This window comes from Phascolarctos cinereus, unplaced genomic scaffold (genome assembly GCF_003287225.1).
Source record: "Phascolarctos cinereus isolate Bilbo 61053 unplaced genomic scaffold, phaCin_HiC Scaffold_726;HRSCAF=1367, whole genome shotgun sequence".
Lineage (NCBI taxonomy): Eukaryota > Metazoa > Chordata > Mammalia > Diprotodontia > Phascolarctidae > Phascolarctos > Phascolarctos cinereus.
In genome coordinates, this window is record NW_027556098.1 from 60,789,502 (window position 1) to 60,809,648 (window position 20,147).

Consider the following 20,147-nt stretch of genomic DNA (forward strand, 5'->3'; position numbering starts at 1 on the left):
TACAACAGCGAAGCAAACATATCTAAAACCCTAGAATACTAAACAAGAAGATTCTGGCTAATGGGATGAGGATTTACTATTTAACAAGAACTCCTGGTAAGACTAGACAGCAACCTGGCAGAAATTAGATTTAGACCAATACTTCACACATACTGAATGGCTATATGACCTAGACATAAAGGTCACATCATCAACGAATTAGAAAAACATTACCTTTCAGAGCCATGGACAGTGGTAGACTTCATGAACAAATAAGGTATAGGGAGGATCAGAGGAGAAAATTAACAACTTTGATAATATCAATTAAGTTTCGCACAAACAATTCCAAATAAAGCTAAGATTATGAGGAAAACAGTAAGCTAAGGAAAAAAAATCCTTTACAACAAAATTTCTCTGATGAAGGTCTCATTCCTAAGGTATATAAAGAATTGATTCAAATTTATAATAAAAATATCCATTCCCCAACTGATAAATGGTCGAAGCATATGAACAGGCAATTCTCAACAAAATCTAAGCTATCTTTAGCCACATGCAAAAAAGAAATGTTGCAAATCACTAATAATTAGATAAATGCAAATGAAAACAACTCTGAGGTTTCATCTCACATCTATAAGATTGGTATATCTGGGAAAAAGAAAATAACAAATGAAGAGGGCCTATGCGAAAACAGACAAATTGATAGCACTGTTAGTGGAGCTGTGAATAGGTACAGGCATTCTGAAAAGCAGTTTGCAATTATGCCTCAAAAATTAATTGGGCATTCAATTTGATCTAGTGATAACACTACCAGGTCTATATACCCCAAAGCCATCAAAAAAGAAAAGGTGCTCTATGTACAAAAATATTTCTACAAGCTCTTTTTCCAGTAGTAAAGAATTGGAAATTAAGTGGGTGCCCATCAAGTGGGGTTTGGTTGAAGAAATTATGATCTATGAATGTAGTAGAATACTCTTGTTGTATAAGAAACAAAGACAGACTTTTTGAGAGATCTTAGAAGACTTATATCAATCAATAAAACTAAGTGAAGTAAGTAGAATCAAGAGAACAATTTAATATTGTAAAAACAAGCTACCTTGAAAGACTTAAGATCTTGGATCAACACAAAGATCAACCATGATTCTACGAGGACTGATGATGAAGAATGTTATCCACATTCTGACAGAGAAGCAATGGACTAACACAAAGACTAAGACACATTTTTGGACATGGCCAATACAAGAATTTGTTTTGCTAGACTATGATTATTTGTTAGAAGAATTTTGTTGTTCTTTCTTTTGGGCGTGGAAGGAGGACAATACTTTCACTTCAACCCCAAGACATTACAAATTTACACATCCAATTATAATAGTCCTTGATTTACAGTCATTCATGCAGTCCAATACTCCACCTACTCATGTGCAAATGAACTTTGTCTGGATCTGCATTATAAAGCTTTCCCACTCCACTCAGATCTCACATATCCTTTCCTCCCCATTCCATCCAGCACAGTCCCTTCTTCTGAAGATCCACAAATTATGGATTCCAAATACCTACAACAGTGAAAGCAGTAGGAGAGCCAAGTAATAAAAGAGGTTAAAAAAAAAAGATGACCACTGAACAGCATATGACTAATAATCTAATGCATGTCTGACCCTCCACAATCTGGCTCCATTCCCATATAGTGTATGACTCCCCTGCCACTACTTACCCATTAATTTTTATTCAAGATGGCTATAACTAGCTGTTGTTCCCTTAACTAGTTATCTCCTGCCTCTGCATTTTTATATCCTGTCCCTCAAATCTGTAGAATATTCACTACTCATTATAACATCTTAGAAATCATTGATACCTTTGAGACTCAGTCCAAGTGTCACTTCTGACTAGGAAATCTTTCCTGATTCCTCTACAATAGGAATCTACATTATACTGTACCTATTCCTTTATACTACAATCTCCCCAGTACACTTCTCCACCCCTTAGCGTTCCCTCCTCCCCCTTCAAATTATCTTTTATTTATTTTCCTGTTTACCAGGAATATTCCCCTAGGCAGAGTTCCAGGACAGGTAATGTTTCTTTTTTTTCTTTGTACTTCCAGGCTTAAGCATATCAGCTTCAAAAAGTTAGGTCCCAAAAATATTTTGAGTAAGTTACCTTTCTTAAAAGACAACACTCAGAATAAATTCCAGAAGGCTTATAGAAATAGTCTTAAAAGTGACTAATGAAATGGAAATTTCACAGTTCTAGTGAATTCTTAACCCATTACAAAACAAAGTGCAAAAAAAATGTTGAAAGTGACCTTAGAAATCATTTAATCTGTGCGACCCTGCACAAGTCACTTTACCCCAACTGCCTTAAAAAAGAGAGAGAAATCATTTAATCCAAGGTTTTTAACTTGAGTAGTTGTAACCTCTTAAAAAAATTTTTTGTAACTACATTTCAATGTAATTGGTTTCCTTTTTAAGCCTATGTATTTTATTTTATGCCTTTAAAAACACTATTCTGAGAAGGGAACCATAGATCTTCAGACTGCCAAAAGAGTCCATGACACACAAAAAAGGTTAAGACCACTGATTTGATCTAACTCCTTCATTTTTAACAATGACTTTCACAAGGAAGGACAGAAATCAATAATAGAACCAGGGCTAAAACCTACATATTAATTCTTGGTCTTTCCATAGATTAGGACTCAGAAGCAAAGATCATAATGTTTAGCCACCAGGGAGCAAGGATCAGAGGCAAAAATCACAAAGGATAAAATGGGAGATTTAAGAATAGAAAATTTTGTTCAGGTGAAGGTTATTTTGTAGATTTTCAAGCCTGATATGCCTTGAGTCTCATCAACAGAAGCTTGTCCATTAAGGTAATGGATATTTTTGGTCATAGAAATTTATGGAGGGAAAAAATCCACTAAGGCACTGTAATGTAATCAGCAGATTGAACAGCAATGAAATCAAGCTTTTTAAGTACAGTTGCATAATAACAGGATACAAGGAAACACCTCAAGAGATTGCAGTTCAACATTAGAGAAAGACTCCCTACCTCAGGAAGACCAATATTTTTATTTCTAAATCTCTTTGGAAAAATGAGAAGGGGAAAAAAAAATAAGTGAAAAATCAGTGAATCAACTGCACAAAAAGCTATTTATTAGGTGGTCCTAAGTCTCTTCAAAAGTAATTTCCAAGATATTTGTGAAGATCTACCCAAATAAACCTTCCTGAATTTCATGACATTTATGAAAGTATTTCTTTGCCTTCTGTTGCAAACCAAAAACCAAAAACAAACAAACAAAAAACAGAAGGCCTGGAAATGCAAACTAAGAGACTTCTTATAGAAGACTATGATACTGTATCATAGTAAAAAACAATTTTATGCAATCAGTTACTGTACTGCCCTGTATTTATATACACATTAGAAAGATTAATACTGTATAATGTCCAAGTGTATAATTTACAGCTGAGTAAATATGGTGTTTGCAATTATTGCACTAAAAAATTGGGCAACAGCCCGATGCTGCTTCTGCCCACTCCCCCCTCTTAAGAACGTAAGGTATTATAAATCACTTATATTTGAAGATCACATTTTGCCTCCACCATTTCAATTTATAGCCCCTTTGTTCAGAACTATAATCAACTAAGGAAGGTGGTTGCCTACACATAATGCAAAAAAAGTTACATACACAGGAGTAGGTTAAATCTTGAGTGATCTGTGACTTTTTCTTTGTAATACAATGGTATTTGGGAGAATAGCCCCAGAAAGAGGCACAGGAAATAAGTTAAGGATATATGTGAAAGGACCCCCTGTATAATATATTTAAACATCAACAGAGCCAAAACCAACAAATGAGAGGCACTGCAGCATTCAGGTAAGGAGTTTGTATCCCTAAGCTATATGAACATGGACAAGTTACTTAATATCTTAAAAGCCTCAGTTTCCTCATCTGTAAAATGGGGCTAACAATACAAAACCGGGCTCTTTGTGAAGAAATTGTTTTGCAAAACTTAAAAGTTTTTAATATTATATTAATAATTTTCAAGTAATAACAGTCCTCTGCATATAGCACCATGAAGCTACTCATTTCCTTAGCTCTGGTAATTATAAGAATACTTCAAATATATGGAGGCTGTATACCAGGTAAGTCTTTGGGCAAGTCACCCAACCACAGTACAACAGTACCACAGGCTACTCTTTCACAAATAACTGGCAACAAAGATGCTGACCTGAATTAGTACATACCAATGAAATCACAGGTGTGGATCAATGCTTATTTAAAATACAACTGAGAATGAAGAAGCAAATAGGCTCTGAACAACCAAAACAGATTTTATAAAGTGTATGTTAACAGAAAATGTGCTTTGTGTATATTTATACAAATTTATTTAGCATAAATTCTAACCTTAAGTCTGGTTTCCTAAAGCAGAGAAGATAGAAACTTCATATTACAAGGGAAGAAGGGGAAGTAGTAGCATAGTGGTAATGAAGGAAAACTGCAAAACAAAAGTAATAAGCTATCAATTAATAAAGGAGAACAAAAAAATTAAACTCAAAAAGCACAGCAGTCTGAAGTTATTTTACTAGGGAATAAACAGATCAGCATACCTCAAAGGCACAGCAAACCCTACTCTTCCACAAGTTTCCTTCCAAGTCATCCAATTTGGTAATTATGTGACTCTTCCTTCTCATTTATCTCCTTCTCTCCCTCTCCCATTCTATCAGCTGCCAAATCCTGTCACACTCACAATCTCACCCTTATTGAAATACCCTAGGTTCAGGCTTTCATTTTTCTCTGAAATTCCAGAAATAGCCTCATTGTGCAACAGAAAGAGTGCTGGATTTATAGTTAGAAAACCTGAGCTCAAATCCCTGCTCTACTCTTTAATATGTGTGATTTGGGGTTGAGTTATTTAACTTTCCTGGGCCTCAGTTTTCTCATCAGTAAAATGAGAAAGACACTTCTAAGGTCCCTTTCAGCTCTAGATCTATGTTCCTATGATATTGAATTTTCCTTCCTGTCTTCTTTTAGTGTCTCTTCTCCAATCTTCAAAGTGAAGACCACATAAGCTTTCTACTCCTTATCATCAAAAACCTTCAGTGAACTCCCCATTACCTCAAGCAAACAATCAAGAAATAGTAATTATACTCTCACCCTAAACACCCCTCACACCACGCCTTTCCTTTCCCTTTCAAGGACTAACTCAATTCTAAGCATAACCTGATGGATGAAACCCTTCCCTGATATATACATATACATACAGCTCTCCCCCTACCCCCAGCTGGCCCCCAGGTGAAAGTCACCTCTCTCCCTCAAATTTTCTGAGGAACTTTGTCTAGGTCTTTCCTTTGCTCTTATACATTTATACAGAGCTTTAATCCTGATGAAGCATTTTCCACACAACAGCACTATGAGGTAGTTGGTATAAATGCTATCCCCATTTTGGGGGGGGGGGGGGAGAAATAGAAAGAGGGAAGAAGGCTTAGTATAATGGAAAGAACACTAGACCCAGAGCCTGGAGATCTGAACTAAGAATCCTGCCTCTTTATCAGTTCATAAAAGTTTTTGCAGAGATTAGGTGTTCAGTCAGGAAAATAATATATACAACAATAGCGTAAAGACGAGCAATTTTGAAAGACTTGACAACTTTGATCAATGTCATGACCAACCATGATCACAAAGGACCAATGATGATTCATGCTATCTACCTTCCTGACAGGGCCTCAAGATGCAGAATGAGACATACACGTATTTTGGGGATGGTCAATGTGGGAATTTGTTTTACTTGTCTACGCACATTTGTTACAACAGGAGAAGGGGGAAAGAGAGATAAGAGGCAAAGAAAAATCATTCTAGCAATTGCTAATTGATAAAAACAGGAAATTTTTAAAAAAATAAGAATCGTACTTCAGATACTTACTCTACAACCCTGAATAAGTCACTGAACACCTCAGTTTTAGTTACTTCACAATGCACTACTATATGTACATGAGATTGTTTTTAAAGTGATTTGCCCAAGATCACACAGCATTTTGGGTTTGGATTTTCATTCTCCCATATACTTTTTTCTTTTCTTTTGCAAGGTCTGCATTACATAGCAGGCACTTAGTAAACATTTGTTCAAATGAAGAGGTATATACTTTATGTTCCTGAGGATGTCACTGGATGACATTACAATAAAGGATTGTAATAATGACCCTGAAGTCATTAAAAAAAAAGATAAATACACTTCAGTAAACTTTCAAAGAAGGTGTATCAAACATTACAAGGAAAATTCCCATCTAAAAAAGTTAAAATAAACAAGATTCAAATAATTCATCAGAAAACAAGCTGAGAACTTGAGAGCAAAAATATGAGGTAGTGCTATATTAAATGCATGTATATTCCCCAGCCCTACTTTCCCTTTTCTCTTTCCTTCCATGACACCCCCCCCCAACTCTTTTAACAATTTTGTTGTTGTTCAGTCACGTCTGGCTCTTCATGATTCCATTTGGGGTTTTCCTGACAAAGATACTGGAATGGTTTACCATTTCCTTCTCCAGTTCATTTTACAGATGAAGAAACTAAGGCAAATAGGTTTAAGTCACACAGCTAGTAAGTGTCTGAGGTTGGATTTGAATTCATGCCTTCCTGACTCCAAGCTAGGAGCCTAAACTCAGTACACTGAAGCCTCACAGCCTGTAATCTTCCAGAGACAAGCAACAAAATCATTACTTTGACAAAAAAACGAGTGTTTTAAACGCTGAAAATATTTTAAACTGATCAATAGAGGGAGCAAAACCAAAATGTGTGAATACATCCTAAGCATGTAAACAGAACTTTGTTTCAAACACAGTTCACAAAAGGACTTCCCCTAACTGGCAAAGAATGCTCATGACTCAGTCAGATACTCAACCACCAAGTATTTACTGAGCACCTATTATGTATAAATTTGTTCACTCCAAAGCACTTAAGTGTAAGACTTGGTCTTCACCCCAAGGAGTTTACAGGCTAGCCAGAGAAAATTAGCATACCAAAAACAATTAGAGAATAAGACTCATGAAAAGGTAGCACTTGATTTATGCCTTAAAAATTATGATTTAGAAAATCAAAATAAAGGAAGGACGGTATATCAGGCAAGAAGAAAAAGGAGGCAGATGAGCAAACAGAGGGTGAATATAGTGATGTGGTCTGATTACTCACAAGACTGGATTCTGATGCCTGCAAATTTTATGCCACTAAGAAACTATATTTTAAGGGACACAGTTTAGAATTCAAAACCATCTTGACAAAGCTGAAAAATAAAAAATAAAACAAAATTAAAATAACATTCTATTTTTCTTTTTTTTAAAAGGTATTCAGATAATAGGAAAAGACCATACACAAAGTCAAACTGAGGGTCAGAGACAAAAAGCTAAATTTCAGTGAATTTGAATTAACTGAATTAAATTAATACAACTATTCCTAAAATGAGACAGAAATGGTAGTATGGAAAGAGAGCTGGCCTAGAAGCCAGGGAGGCCTATGTTTAAATTCATCCTCTAGCACAGTATGACTGTGACCTTGGGCAAATCACAATAAAATTGCAGAGAAAGTGGTGACTTTCATTAGTAGGACTTTTCTTCAAGGAGGAAACCAGTAAAATCACAGATCCAGTTTCTTATCCCTTTCCTATTCCTAAATCCAAGAGGTAACAACAGTAATATAATTCTACCACACTTGACACGTTTTTAGAGTTCTCAAATGAAACTCCAAATGGAGTTATATAAAATTATATAAAGAAACTGAAAGAGATTCAAACGATAAAAATAAGTACAGGTAAAATCCCATTAGAGGTAATACCATTACACACAAAAAAAGTTTCAAGTAACTAATCCACTGCTATATCCCTGCAAATAGAACTCCTACTCTGTTGCATTCCCTTTTATTCACTTTATAACATTCCCTATGGCCCACTTTTTTCTAGTCTCTGTCCACCTAACAAAATAAGTCTTTCTATTTATATGCTATCTCCACTCTCAATGGGGCAAGTGAGAGGAGAACCAAAATGTCAGTCCAATCTGGAAGAATACTAGAGAAAGGCCTCTTCATTACCTTTACGTGCAGTATGCCACATCCCTCCTCCGTTTCCGCCACCAGCTTTTGCTACGTCTGGTGCAGGTCTTGAACTCTTCCTCAGAATAAGGTTTTTAAATGCAGAGAATAAAATAATGGAAAATAGTTATGTTGAGATACTATAACTAGAAATATTTTTTTAAAAGTTCCTGGACCCCAGATTAAGAACCTTGGAGGTTATCTCATCTAGCTGGGCTCTTTACAGCTCTACTGTCTAACACCACAAAGGAGCAAACATCCTTTCTGATCTCTTTACCTCAATCCTCTCTAATACAACCAAAGTCTCCAGGAACCAACACACATAAAACCATCCAGGGAAAGGGAAAAACTGGGGGGGGGGCCTCGGAGTTAATGGTGTCCTACCCCACCCCTGACTTTTCACTTTTCCTAATGGATCCAAAGAAGTTCATTTACCTTGTTAATTCAAGTCTCTTTCACCTCTAGCTCCTCTTACTCAACATAATTCCACTACAACTCACAGTTTGATTAACAATTTAGATGTCTGATGAAGTTTGCCACAATGGAATTTTAATTACCTAAGGTGAGAAAAATACAAATATGTACAAAGAATAAAGTAGTCAGGATTTTTCTTGAAAAGGTTAATTTGGCATTCTAAGTACCAGAAGAATGATTAAAAATCAATTATTTAATTTCACTGACCAAAAGCACATGAAAACTGAAATTACAAGACTCAAAACAAATACTGGGAAGAGATTTCTGATTGAAAACATTTCTTTAAACACAATGGCGAAGATTACTGAGACCATGGAAATCTATTTCAAAGTGGTTCTTCAATAATCAAATTGCCAGCCTTCCACCTTTGATGACTTTACTAATACTCTCACTTAGGAATAGGGGAAGACCTAGGTTGAGAAGAAGATGACCTCAAAGTTCTTTCAGACCAAGTACTACGTGAAATAAGAAAATTTAGCTCAAATTTATGACTAAAAATGCAAAGTACTTTAAATCTGAAATGGATTTAGTAGTATTATTTAACCATAACAAAAGCCTGAAATATGGTATATATTTATACCATATTTCAAGTATTATTTCAAGGGTAACAAAATTCATTAAAACTCTAAGGTACGTATCGGGGCAGCTAGGTGGCAAAGTGGATAGAGCACCGGCCCTGAAGTTCAAATCCAGCCTCAGACATTTAATGCTTACTAGCTATGTGACCCTGGGCAAGTCACTTAACCCCAACTGCCTTGGGGGAAAAAAAAAAGGAAAAAAGAAAAAAAACTCTAAGTAGAGTAAAACCTGATGCCACCAATACATCCATATTGAGGAGACATTTAATAAATTACTTGATTACTAAGAAGCTGTGAAGACTATACACTTCCACAAAGTCCTTTTTGTGCTTCAATATAGATCTTTCAAATGACTACACTAAATTTTCCACTATAATCCTTCTTTCTAAGAATTTATTTACCAAAAAGATCTTTCAGAATCCTTACATTCATATTAAGAGATCTGAGTTTTTCTAAATAGTCCCCATATCTAATTAAAAAATTCAGCATAATAAACAATGAAGAAACAGACAGACCCTCAAAATCTACCTACTGTGTAATCTGTATTTCCATTCCTTTCACAAGTATAATTATCAGCACTGCCCAAAAAGCCTAATATAAAATTAAAATTTTTGTAGAAATAAAACTGATTTTACATACTCAGTTAAATTTAACATTCAGAGCATGATATTAACCCAATTTCACATAATTCATGAATGCAAAATATATACTCTGAATGCCGAAAAGTCTAAAAGACCAGCACCTGGATTTTACAATTTTTTTTTGAAACTTAAGGTTGACCCAAAATATTTTAGAAATACACTTACCATGTAATTTAACAAAATATGTCTCTCTGCATGACCATAGACATACCATTGAACAAGAACTATAAATGCTACAAAGCTTTGTTAATATGCCCAGTGAAACCATTTCCCCAAACTGCACAAAATTTATATTCACAAAGTGACAACTCCAAATTTATAAAGAATTCCTAAAATATACATTTATTCTGCTAAATTGTACCAAGATCTTTTCACCAGTTAGAAGAAAAATTTACTGTAGAATAACCAAGTGACACAAAGCCTAACAATACTTAAATAAGCTGCCAATAACATCACACACACACAAACCCTCAACCCCTCCAAACACATTTCCAATTAAACTGTGACAACTTCAAACACATTAAAGAGATAAACGTTCCAAAAGTTATTTTTAACATTTCAAGATTAAGTCCTATGCTCAAAAAAAGACAAAAGGGACAAGAACATAAGGGTTTTTTGTTCAAGGAGGAGTACAAAAAGACTACAAAAAAACCTTTATTTTTAAAGCAATACATTAGAAAGGTCATGGAACTTAACGTAAAGGAAGGTTAGCATAGAAACATGTTATATTAAAGACTATCAGTCAACAGCAAAAAAAAAAGGGTGAGGAATTGAAAGTTTTAGCATTTAATTCATCAACCAGAATATTTGAAACATAACTGCTCAGTTCTACACAATATCTATCAACCCTCCTTCCAAGACTGTATTATACCAGGATTAAACAGTTCTCTAAATCAACTAAGTTTACACACAGTCACTTCAATATCAAAATGCTGACTAGTAATGAAATAGGAAAACGTGTACAAGTCTCTAAGATTCAAAAGAGTGAAAAATTAAAAGAAAAAAAACCCAAGCATTCCTACTATCTAATTAAAAATTAGAGGCTTGAATTTGGAATTATGTGAATAGACTAAAATGCTCATGCCCTCTGATGCAGAGGCTCTACTGCTAAATATGTAACCCAAGGAGGACAAATGACAAAAAGTAACACACACCCCTCCACTGCCACCAAAACATTTATGGCAGCATTTTTTGTGATAGCAAAGAATTGGAAACAAAGATGCCCACCCACTGGGTAACAGCTAAACAACTGTAGCACATGGATATAATGGGCTATTACTATACTGTTAAAAAACTATGAAAACAATGACTAAAAAAGAATGGAGCCTTTTATGAACTGATGCAAAGAGAATTAAGCAGACCAGGTAAACAATACACATAATGACAACAATGTAAATGAGAACAAAACAACTGGAACTGAATGCTATGAAATTATAATCAAGTTTGGCCCAAAGAAGAGATATGAGAATAGGCCTCTCTCTTGTATATAACATATGACTTCTCTATTATGCTACTTTTGGTGAACATCTTTTATCTTCTTTATAGGAGATGACCCTCTAGGAGATGGGAAATGCAGGGTGTTCCAAAAGACTTTTACAACACCCTCTGCAAGTGATGTAAAACCAAAAGATATCAATGAAAAAAGGCTTGAGGAACACAGTTAAAAAACCATGTTTTCCAAAGCTAAACTATTGTGTCAATTTCCCTGAAATATTAACCAAACCTATTTGGACATACCAAAAGAAAAAAAAGATCCAAAGAAAATTCTAATTACTTGCTCATTTTCACCATCCTTAGCTATTTAACACTAATAAGGAGTTCTCAGGTATAGGGTGAAGGAAAGGAGGGGAGGAGGAGAACTTGAATGAGACCTCACTTTCAAGTTACTCAAAGAATCTAGAATATCAAGGTTCAGGCTTTTGGCTGTTATTTAGTGTATCCCCTCCCAAGAAATTCTCCCTTCTGTCAGTTGTAGCTGTACCTTCACTGCAAGTAAGGTCAACAAATAAAAAAAAGCAGCGATCTAAAAACAGCTAACAGATTGAAAGAAGAAACTTTTTTAAAAAGCAGAAAAGTCCTTGTTAAAAGTGTAAAAGTCTCTGGAGAAAAAGTAAGCAAAAAGAAAAAATCCCCAGCAGAAGAAAAAGTAACAGAGGCAATTTGTTGGGATAGTAGGGGGCAGGAATGTGTTTTTTCCTGAAGGATTTTTAAATTTATACCTTTCAAGAATTTAACACAACACTAACTTACCAAATACCTTTACATTCGGAGTCTGCTTTAGACACACTACAATTCCACCTACCTTAGGCTTTGTCTGTTCCCAAACAAGGTAAAAATGAAATTTAAACCACAGAAGTTTAAAAAAGTTTAAAAATCATGACCAAGTACATAGACATGATTTCCCAACTAAGAAAACAAACAACTGCCAGCTTTACCAGAGCAAAGATTAGTTTTACTTAGAAGGCTTTAAAACTAGCAACATTTATTGCATGAAGCCAAGATGGCAGCCTTTTGAATTCTTGAATTTCAGCACAGCAAGGGTTTTTAAGCATCTTTTTTGAAGTTAAAGGATAAAGGCAGTTTGTAACCAGTTGGTTAGCCATAACACTTCAGGGTATTGAATCAAAACGACAGGTAGTATTTTCAACCATTACTCCAGGAAAGTTAAGAATGACTTATTAAAAAGTCCTTAGGCATCTAATAAATGTTAGTTGATTAACCATACATAGATAATAATATATTCTGGTAGGAAGCTTTTTAAACACACCATTACGATTCACATAAATCCAAAGTTTTCCCCAAAAAAACAGACCTTTCATTAATACAATTAAGTTTAGTCAACTCACACAAAAGAGTAAATACTTCACAAATGCTACATAAGCTACCTGCAAGTCAACTGTGGCAAAATTCAAGTAGTCTATCAATTCAGAACATCCTACAAAATTATATCGCAAGTACTACTACCAATCCTAACATTTTCTGGTGGTTTTTTTTTTTGTTCAGCTAACACAGGAACCTGAACAAATATGCGTATACAACCCATACATAAGTATACATACACCTGCTCCATACGGTTTAGTTTATGGACACAGTCACTGAAGAAACAATACAAATAATATCCCAAACTTTTGGCTCTCATCATACAGGCACCAGGCTTTAATGTTAATAACTTATGCATGGAAACGTTAACTTTGCACATACAAGAATAAATGGGAAGCTGAAACAGTCTGAAGGCCGGTTTCTGCACTCAAAGATTCTTTTCAGTTAACAAATTAAGGGGCAGTGAAGGACGGGACGTGGGATAGAAAGCCTTGTTAAGACGTCCAGTAGGATGAGGACTCCAGAGAAATTGCAGGTTATCTGAAGAGGAGGAGGGACTGAGGAAGGAAGGAGGGAGGAAGGGAGGGAGGGGGTGGACGAGGACTCGGGCCTGATATCCAGGCGTAGCCGGGGCCTAGTTCCATTGCTCCAAATCACTCCACCTCAGTAATGGCGTTCGGTGTCAAGTGAAACGAGCCCGGAGAGAGCGAAGGGGGAGCGGGTCGGCGACGAGCGCGATTCCCTGGCGGCAGGGCGGCTGACAAGGCTGCCAGGGCAGTGTCAGCGAGCACACGCCGCCGCTCAAGCCTCCATCCTCTTCCTCGGGCCCAGACAGGACGGGAAGGGGGAGGAGGGGGAGGGACGAAGCCGTCAGCCATTTTCCCTTACAGTCCAAAACACACACAAACACACAGAGACACACGCGACCACACGTTCGGGCTGCCTGGGCCCGGCTCCGAAATGCCCGGAGCGGAGGCGCCCCGCACCCGGACCCAGACCCGAGCCCCGTCTCCTCGCACGCAACCTTCCACCCCACCCTGCCCAGGAGCAGGAGCAGGGAGCACAGTAGAGGCAGAAGAAAAGGCCGAGCCTCCGGGGAGAGAGAGGGGTGTAGACCCGGCGCCGCGCTCACACACGCACACGCACACCCCCAGCCCCTGATCCTGCAGTTTCATGCCGGGAGGCGCAGCGCCCGGGGAGGGGTCGGTACTCACCGCACAACACAGGCGCCTTCTCCCTAAACGAGAACACAACGAGGCAGCGGCGGCCTAGAACTGGAAAGCGGCTGCGGAGGGAGGGCTCAGCCCCGGGCACAGGCCGAACGAAGGGGCATCGCCGGCCCCCCGGGCTGGGGGAAGGCAAAGGCCGGGGGCAGCGGACTGCGGAGCAGGCAGCTGGGAAGCCGGGGCTCCGAAGAGGAGACGCGGCTCGGGGGTGTGAGCGCGGGGAGAGGAAGAGAGAAAGGGGACAGCGGGAGGGACGGACACACCGAGGCAGCCGCGCCGAGGGCTCCCGGGGGTGCACGGCTCTCCGCCCCTGCCCAGCAGCCGCTGCCGCCGCCTCCGGCTCCGCTAGCGGCGGCTCCTCCTGGCGCCGGGGCTCTAGCCGGGCTCGGACGGGCGGGCACCGGGAGGTGCGTTTCTCCTGCGTCACCTCCTCCTGCTCCTCCTCCTCCTCCCCGCAGCGGCGGCTTCTCCTCCCGGCGGCGGCGGCTGCTGCTGCTGCTGCTGCTGCTGCCCCGCTCCGGGCCTGCGTCCGCTCCTCCCGCCCCGCTCCCTCCCTCGCTCGCTCTTCGCCGGGGCTCCGACAACAGTACCCAGCGCGGGCACGGCCCCGCTCCCCAGTGGGAAAGGCAGCGGGCTGACGGGCGGGAGGGCCGGCTGACGGCCTCAGGTTCCGGCGTGGGGCAGAGAGGGGCCAGGCGGCGACTGAGGCCTGTGCGACTGGGGGACGGTGAGGATGCGGTTCCTGACGGACAGCAGCTGAGAGTCCGGTTCGCTACCGCTTAGTCCCGTCTTCGTCAATATGGCGGACCAAAAAAAAAAAAACGCTCGGGCGGCGACGGCGGCAGCGGCGGCGGCGCAGACTCCCACCAGCCCCAGCGCCACCCGGAGCCCCGTGTCCCCCCGCCCCCGCCTAGTCCCTCCCCCTTTGCCCTCCCCTTCCTCCCTCCCCTCCCCCCCCGTTCCCCACATGCACTTCTTCTCTCCCCTTCTTCCTCTTCTCCCCTCCCCCGCCTCAGCTGGTGCTCGTGGTCCCGAGCTAGCGCGCGCACCACCCGGGTCTTGCGTCTCTTGGAAGCGCGTGTAACGGAGCGCCAAAGCGTCGTCCCCGGGAGAAAAGAAAAACCACCCCTCGCCTCCCCCTCCCTCTTCAAGAGGGGCTGCGATCGAGGGGCGTAAGGCGGGAAAGGAAGCTCGCTGGAGGGACTCGCTCCTCCTTTTGCTCTCCTGGTTCTGAACCCACCCATTCCCGGGTCACGCCGCGGCCAGTGCCCGTAATTTCCCCCTCCCCTCTGGGTACCAAAGCGGCGGGAGGGCGGAGGCAGTTCCGAGGATCTGCCCGGAGGGCCATCAGGAAAGGGGAATGGGGAGGGAGGGAATCCGTCGAAGGGAGAGGTTGGGCGATGGCGCGTGGGAAAAAAAAAAGAGTCCAAGACCTGGAGGTAGGTGTAAGAAAAGAATGATTGGAAGGATGGTGTCGGGTTTGGGTGGCGGCGGCGACCGGGGGGCTGCAGGGGTCGAGGCTTCGGGCTGGGGCCATGGACTAGACGGGGTTAATTGAGCAGGCCGCAGCTGCGTTCCGACAGTTTCACTTCTACCGCTTGTTTTTGTTCCATTGTGAACCGCGCCGTCGCCGGCTAGGGCCCGGATGATGACGTCAACCAGCCACCCCCTTTTTCCCGGCTCGGGGGAGGGAGAAGACTCACGCGACTCCCCAGCGGAACTCGGGGCGAGAAGGCCGTGCTGATTGGGTGTTTCTTCTCTTCCTCCACCCCCCCCTCCGTCATGTGGCTTATTGCTGAGGCCGGAGGCTGGCTGGGAGGGGGCGAAGTGAGGGGTTGGGATGATGTAGCCTATCGGACGGGACGGGTCTGTGCGGAGCTGATAGGGAGACGGGGGGCTGGCAGGTAGGGCAGCGCGGGAGCGGTCCCGCGCGCCGAGCCGCCTGGAAGCGTCCTCTGCCCGAGGCGAGCTTCGGCTTATCCGCTTAGACCTCTCCTCGTCTGGCGGGGGCAGGAGCCGGGCAGAGTTCCTAAACCCCCTCCTCAAATTCGAAGGAGCAAGCTTGTAAAATAAAGAGGAAGAGAACTAGAGCTTCCACAAAGCACGCACATTCTCAAGGTTGTTTTGGCTATGAGCTGTTACTATTGTTGATCTTGTTTTAATTCTGAGTCAAAATTTGAGTGTTCGTTGAACTCATGTTTTAAGGTGATGATACAGTCAGTACTCCCTGCATAAAATACAGTGTCATTTAACCATTGTCTGCCTCAGATTCTTCTGTAAAATGTGGTGGAGGATAATAGCCCCCAGAGTTGTGAGGATAAAGTGATATTTGTAAAGCACTTTGCAAACCTTAAAAGCTGTGATGACATTCCTAATAAAATTTATTAGGCCTGTCAAAATTGACATTTTCTTTGAAAGCACTGGTGCTTACCAAATTGCATCCGAAGTTAGAGAGTCTCTATCCTTGAAATTTTGCACGGAGCATTTCAGAGTGTAGGGACCCTATGGAAAGAGCACTGACTCGGGAGTCGGACTACCTGGTGCAAATAATGCTCAGGTCACCTCCCAGGTGACCCAGTACAGGGTACTTGGCCTCCCTGGACCATGGTTCCTTCATCTATGACATGAGGTAATTGGACACGATTGTCTTTTGAGGTCCCTTCCAGCTCTAGATCAGTGATCCTGTGATTTGGAATGTTGTCATTAATTAAGCTTTTTGCTCCCATAAGAATACTTAGTTTGGAGACAGTCCTAGGTAAATTGTAGGTGCCACCTCCAAGCAAAGCAACTGCTCCCTCTTCATATTCCTTATAACTGTCTTTTTTTGCCCATCATTGTGGTTACTTGTTGTGCCCAAACCACCCCCCCACCTCCTTTGTAAGGTCCTTGAGCTTTTTTTAATCTGAAGTAGCTAACAGTGCTTGGCACATAAGAAAATAATAAATGTGTGCTGAATACTTGGACAGGCTATTATTTACAGATATAAGATGTTACAAAACCTTATTACAAAGCTAGGTTGTAAAGTGAATATAATGCTGGACCTGACATCAGGAAGATGTGAGTTCAAATTTGGCCTGAGAACTAGCTCTGTGACCTTGGGCAAGTAACCTGTGTTTGCCTCAGTTTCTTCATCTGTAAAATGGGGATAATAACACCTCTCAAGGTTGTTTTGAAGATCAAATGAGGTCATATTTTGTAAAACACTTAGTACATTGTCGTGTATGTAGTAAGCACTATATAAATGTTAGCTATTACTTAACCTGTACATTTTAATGTACTTGCACATTTAAAATAGTATATGAAAATACATAGTACATTTAGAAATCTTAGTAGAGTCTAGTCTATAACAGGCGATAAGAAAAAATAAGACCATAAATATTCTTAAATGTGTATCCAGCCCTAATCTCTCTTTCCTACTGGACCTTCTAAGTAGTCATCTTAAACTCATGACCAAAATATAACTATCTTCCACTCTATTTCTAAGTTTCCCTTTTTCTGTTGTGGGCACTACAGCCCCTTCAGTCATCCAGGTTTATAATCTCAGAGATATCTTTGACTCTTCCCTTCCATACATGGAAATTGTGTTGATTCTGCCTCCACATCTAAATATCCACTTGAGCTCTCCACTTATTCTACCTTCACCCCAGTTCAGGCCCTTATCTTTCATCTGATCTCTTACAGTAGCCTCTTAATTGACCTTCCAGCTCCAGTCTCCCCTCTCCAATCCTGCATGCAACTGCCAAAATGATCTTCTTAAAGCATAAATCTGACCATGTTCCCCTGCTCAAGAACCTTCAGTGACTGTATTTCATCTTAATTAAAATACAAACTTCAGTTTCGTATTGAAAGCCCTTCCAGCTCTACACTATATCCAGACTGTCCTAGCTATTTGCCAAGTTTTAACAGTTCATCTTCCTTCTACCTCTGTACAGGATGTCCCCCAAGCCAGTAGTACACTCCCTCTTCAACTCCATTGGAGAACTCCTAGCTTCTTTCAAGTTCAATTCTTGAACTTCATATCAGAAGCTTTTCCTGATCCTCTTTTGGGTTAGCATTCATTCCTTCCTCATTATCCTATGTATACTTTATATTTAAATGTTGTGTACGCCCAACAAAATCAGTGAAAAATTTATTAAGCATGTTGTATGTGCTAGACACTGTTAGTTGTTTGAGATACAAATATAAAAGTGAGAGTCCCTACCCTTAAGGAACTTATTTTCAAATAAGGGAGTGGTAGCCAAGGAAGGGAATTTTGATCTGGGTAATCGAAAGAATGATGAGTGAATGAGGGCAGTTGATTATTGGTTAACATCTTTTCCAGAAGCAGTGGTAGTATGGATTTGATTACTACTGGCAGTTCAAAGAGTAGTGAGGTAAGGAGCAGATCAATAGGGCTGGCTACAGGAGATGGCTGGGATGCATGAAGAGGAAGTATGATCCTGGACTGGTTAGAGATAATGGATTAAGTGAGTTAATGACTGAGTAGTCATTAACCAATCAGGATGGCTCAACCCCAAGGCAGAGTTCCAGTGCTTAGTGGATCTAGAGGTCTGATCCAGAGGGTGCTGTTCCAGAATGGGAGGGACTGACTGCAGCCAGGCAGATAGCAAGATGTCTGGGATGGATAAATATGAAGCATAGCCTGGGGCCTGCTAGATAGAGTGGGTAATGTTAAGCTTGAAGTCAGAGGCTATTTTTATTTGGTCTTTGTATCCCCAGCATTTAGTATGGTACTTTGCTTAATACATGCTTATTGGATTGTATAGCAGAATTGTTTTCCTTGACCATACTCCCATTTCTACTCAATAACTCATGCTACCATGTCTGTTTAAGTGATTATCCTGAGGAGGCAGCATGCATGGTATAAGAGCATTGGGTGTAGAGTTCAGATCCTGTCTGATTTTACCTGTGGGACCTTCCTTAAGGCTAGTCACTTTTTATCTCTGTTGATTCTCTCATCTGTAAAATAAGGAGGTTGGTCTGGATCTAGATGATCTCCAAAGGCATATAATTAAATGATACATAATTTGGAACTAGACCCATTATTGTCACAGGTATGGAAAGACTTGAGACATACACCTCCCGTTTAACCTTTCTGTGGCAAAATATGCAGCTGACATACTCTCCACATGGTTAATTTGTAGAGTTAGTGTAACTACTGCAGTTAAAATTTACTCAGCTGAGCTCCTTCTTTCCGCTTCCTTTGTCTTGGTTTCTCTGTCTTGTCACCTGTTCTTAAACAGAAGTCAGTTGAAACTAAATGTCACTATTTCAACTGAAGTTTTTTTTACTTCCCCTGATCTATTTGATTGTAGTTAAAACTCTTAAAATGTTTTCCATTAAATTTATTATATTGACGTATTTCCATAATCTGTGCTTATTTTTCCGGCATGTTTAAGGAACAGCTCTTTCCATTAGCAGTCTCATTCATTTTCACAGCTTCACTTCTCATTTCTGCACGGGTAACTCACAAATCCATATCTCTAACTCAGAACTGTCTCCTGAGTTGCAGACCCACATCTCCAGGTGCCTATAGGATATCTATATGGATGTTCTAGCAGCACCTCAAAAAGTCTGCCCTTCTGATTTTTTTTTTGTCACTGGCATCACCATTACCCAATCTCCTGTGTTAAAAACCTTGGTATTGATGTACTAAAAATTGAATATAGTGCTATACCTAATTAAATTAACAAAGTATTACTTTATACAGCTAGAGAAAATGATCAAATTCCTTGGAGGAACAAAAAGTATAATCTGAAGAAAAATAAGGAAAAAGTAGGAATGAAGGAGGAAAAATACATCTATACCTGAAATTATGCTACACATTGATCAAAACTATTTGGTTCTGGTTAAAAAATTGGAAAGTTCAATGGAATGGACTAAATATGTAAGAATCAGGAAAAAAAGTCCAACTTCATAACCCAAAGTTTGATAAATGCTTTCCCCCCAAAAAAAAACTGTTAGGGGAAGGATCCCTATCTGGCAGCTGCTAGGAAAACTGGGAAACAATTTGGTTAAGGAAAAATATAGGTTTAGAACATCAGTTTACAACATATAACTAAATAAACAATATAACCCAAGCTAAATACTTAAAAATTAGAGGAAAATGGGTGGACTTCTCTTTTACAACTATGGCTAAGGGGAGAATTTTAAACAGACACGATTACAAAAAATATAGTTTTGATTATATAAAATGGAAAATAGTTTACACAAATAAAATCAACATAGCTAAAATAAGAAAGAATAACTGGACAAAAAAAATCTTTCCATCAAATATCTCTGATAAAGGTTTGATAAGCAAACTAAACACAAAAAGCTGTTTCCCAGTTGGTAAGTAGTCAAAGGATTTGAACAGTTTTGAAAGACC

At 40.0% G+C, this 20,147-nt stretch overlaps 1 protein-coding gene across 1 annotated transcript in view; it reads right to left on the bottom strand.

Annotated features, from left to right (window-relative positions):
- Positions 1-15,024, bottom strand: part of LOC144454350 (uncharacterized) — an 86,006-nt gene extending 70,982 nt beyond the window's left edge. Inside the window, exons 1-2 of the mRNA XM_078146126.1 lie at positions 14,830-15,024; positions 13,769-14,552 (exon numbers count right to left, since the gene is read on the bottom strand). Coding sequence (XP_078002252.1) covers positions 13,769-14,552; positions 14,830-15,024 — 979 coding nt within the window. The remainder of the gene's footprint in view (positions 1-13,768; positions 14,553-14,829) is intronic.
- Between the last annotated feature and the right edge of the window lie 5,123 nt (positions 15,025-20,147).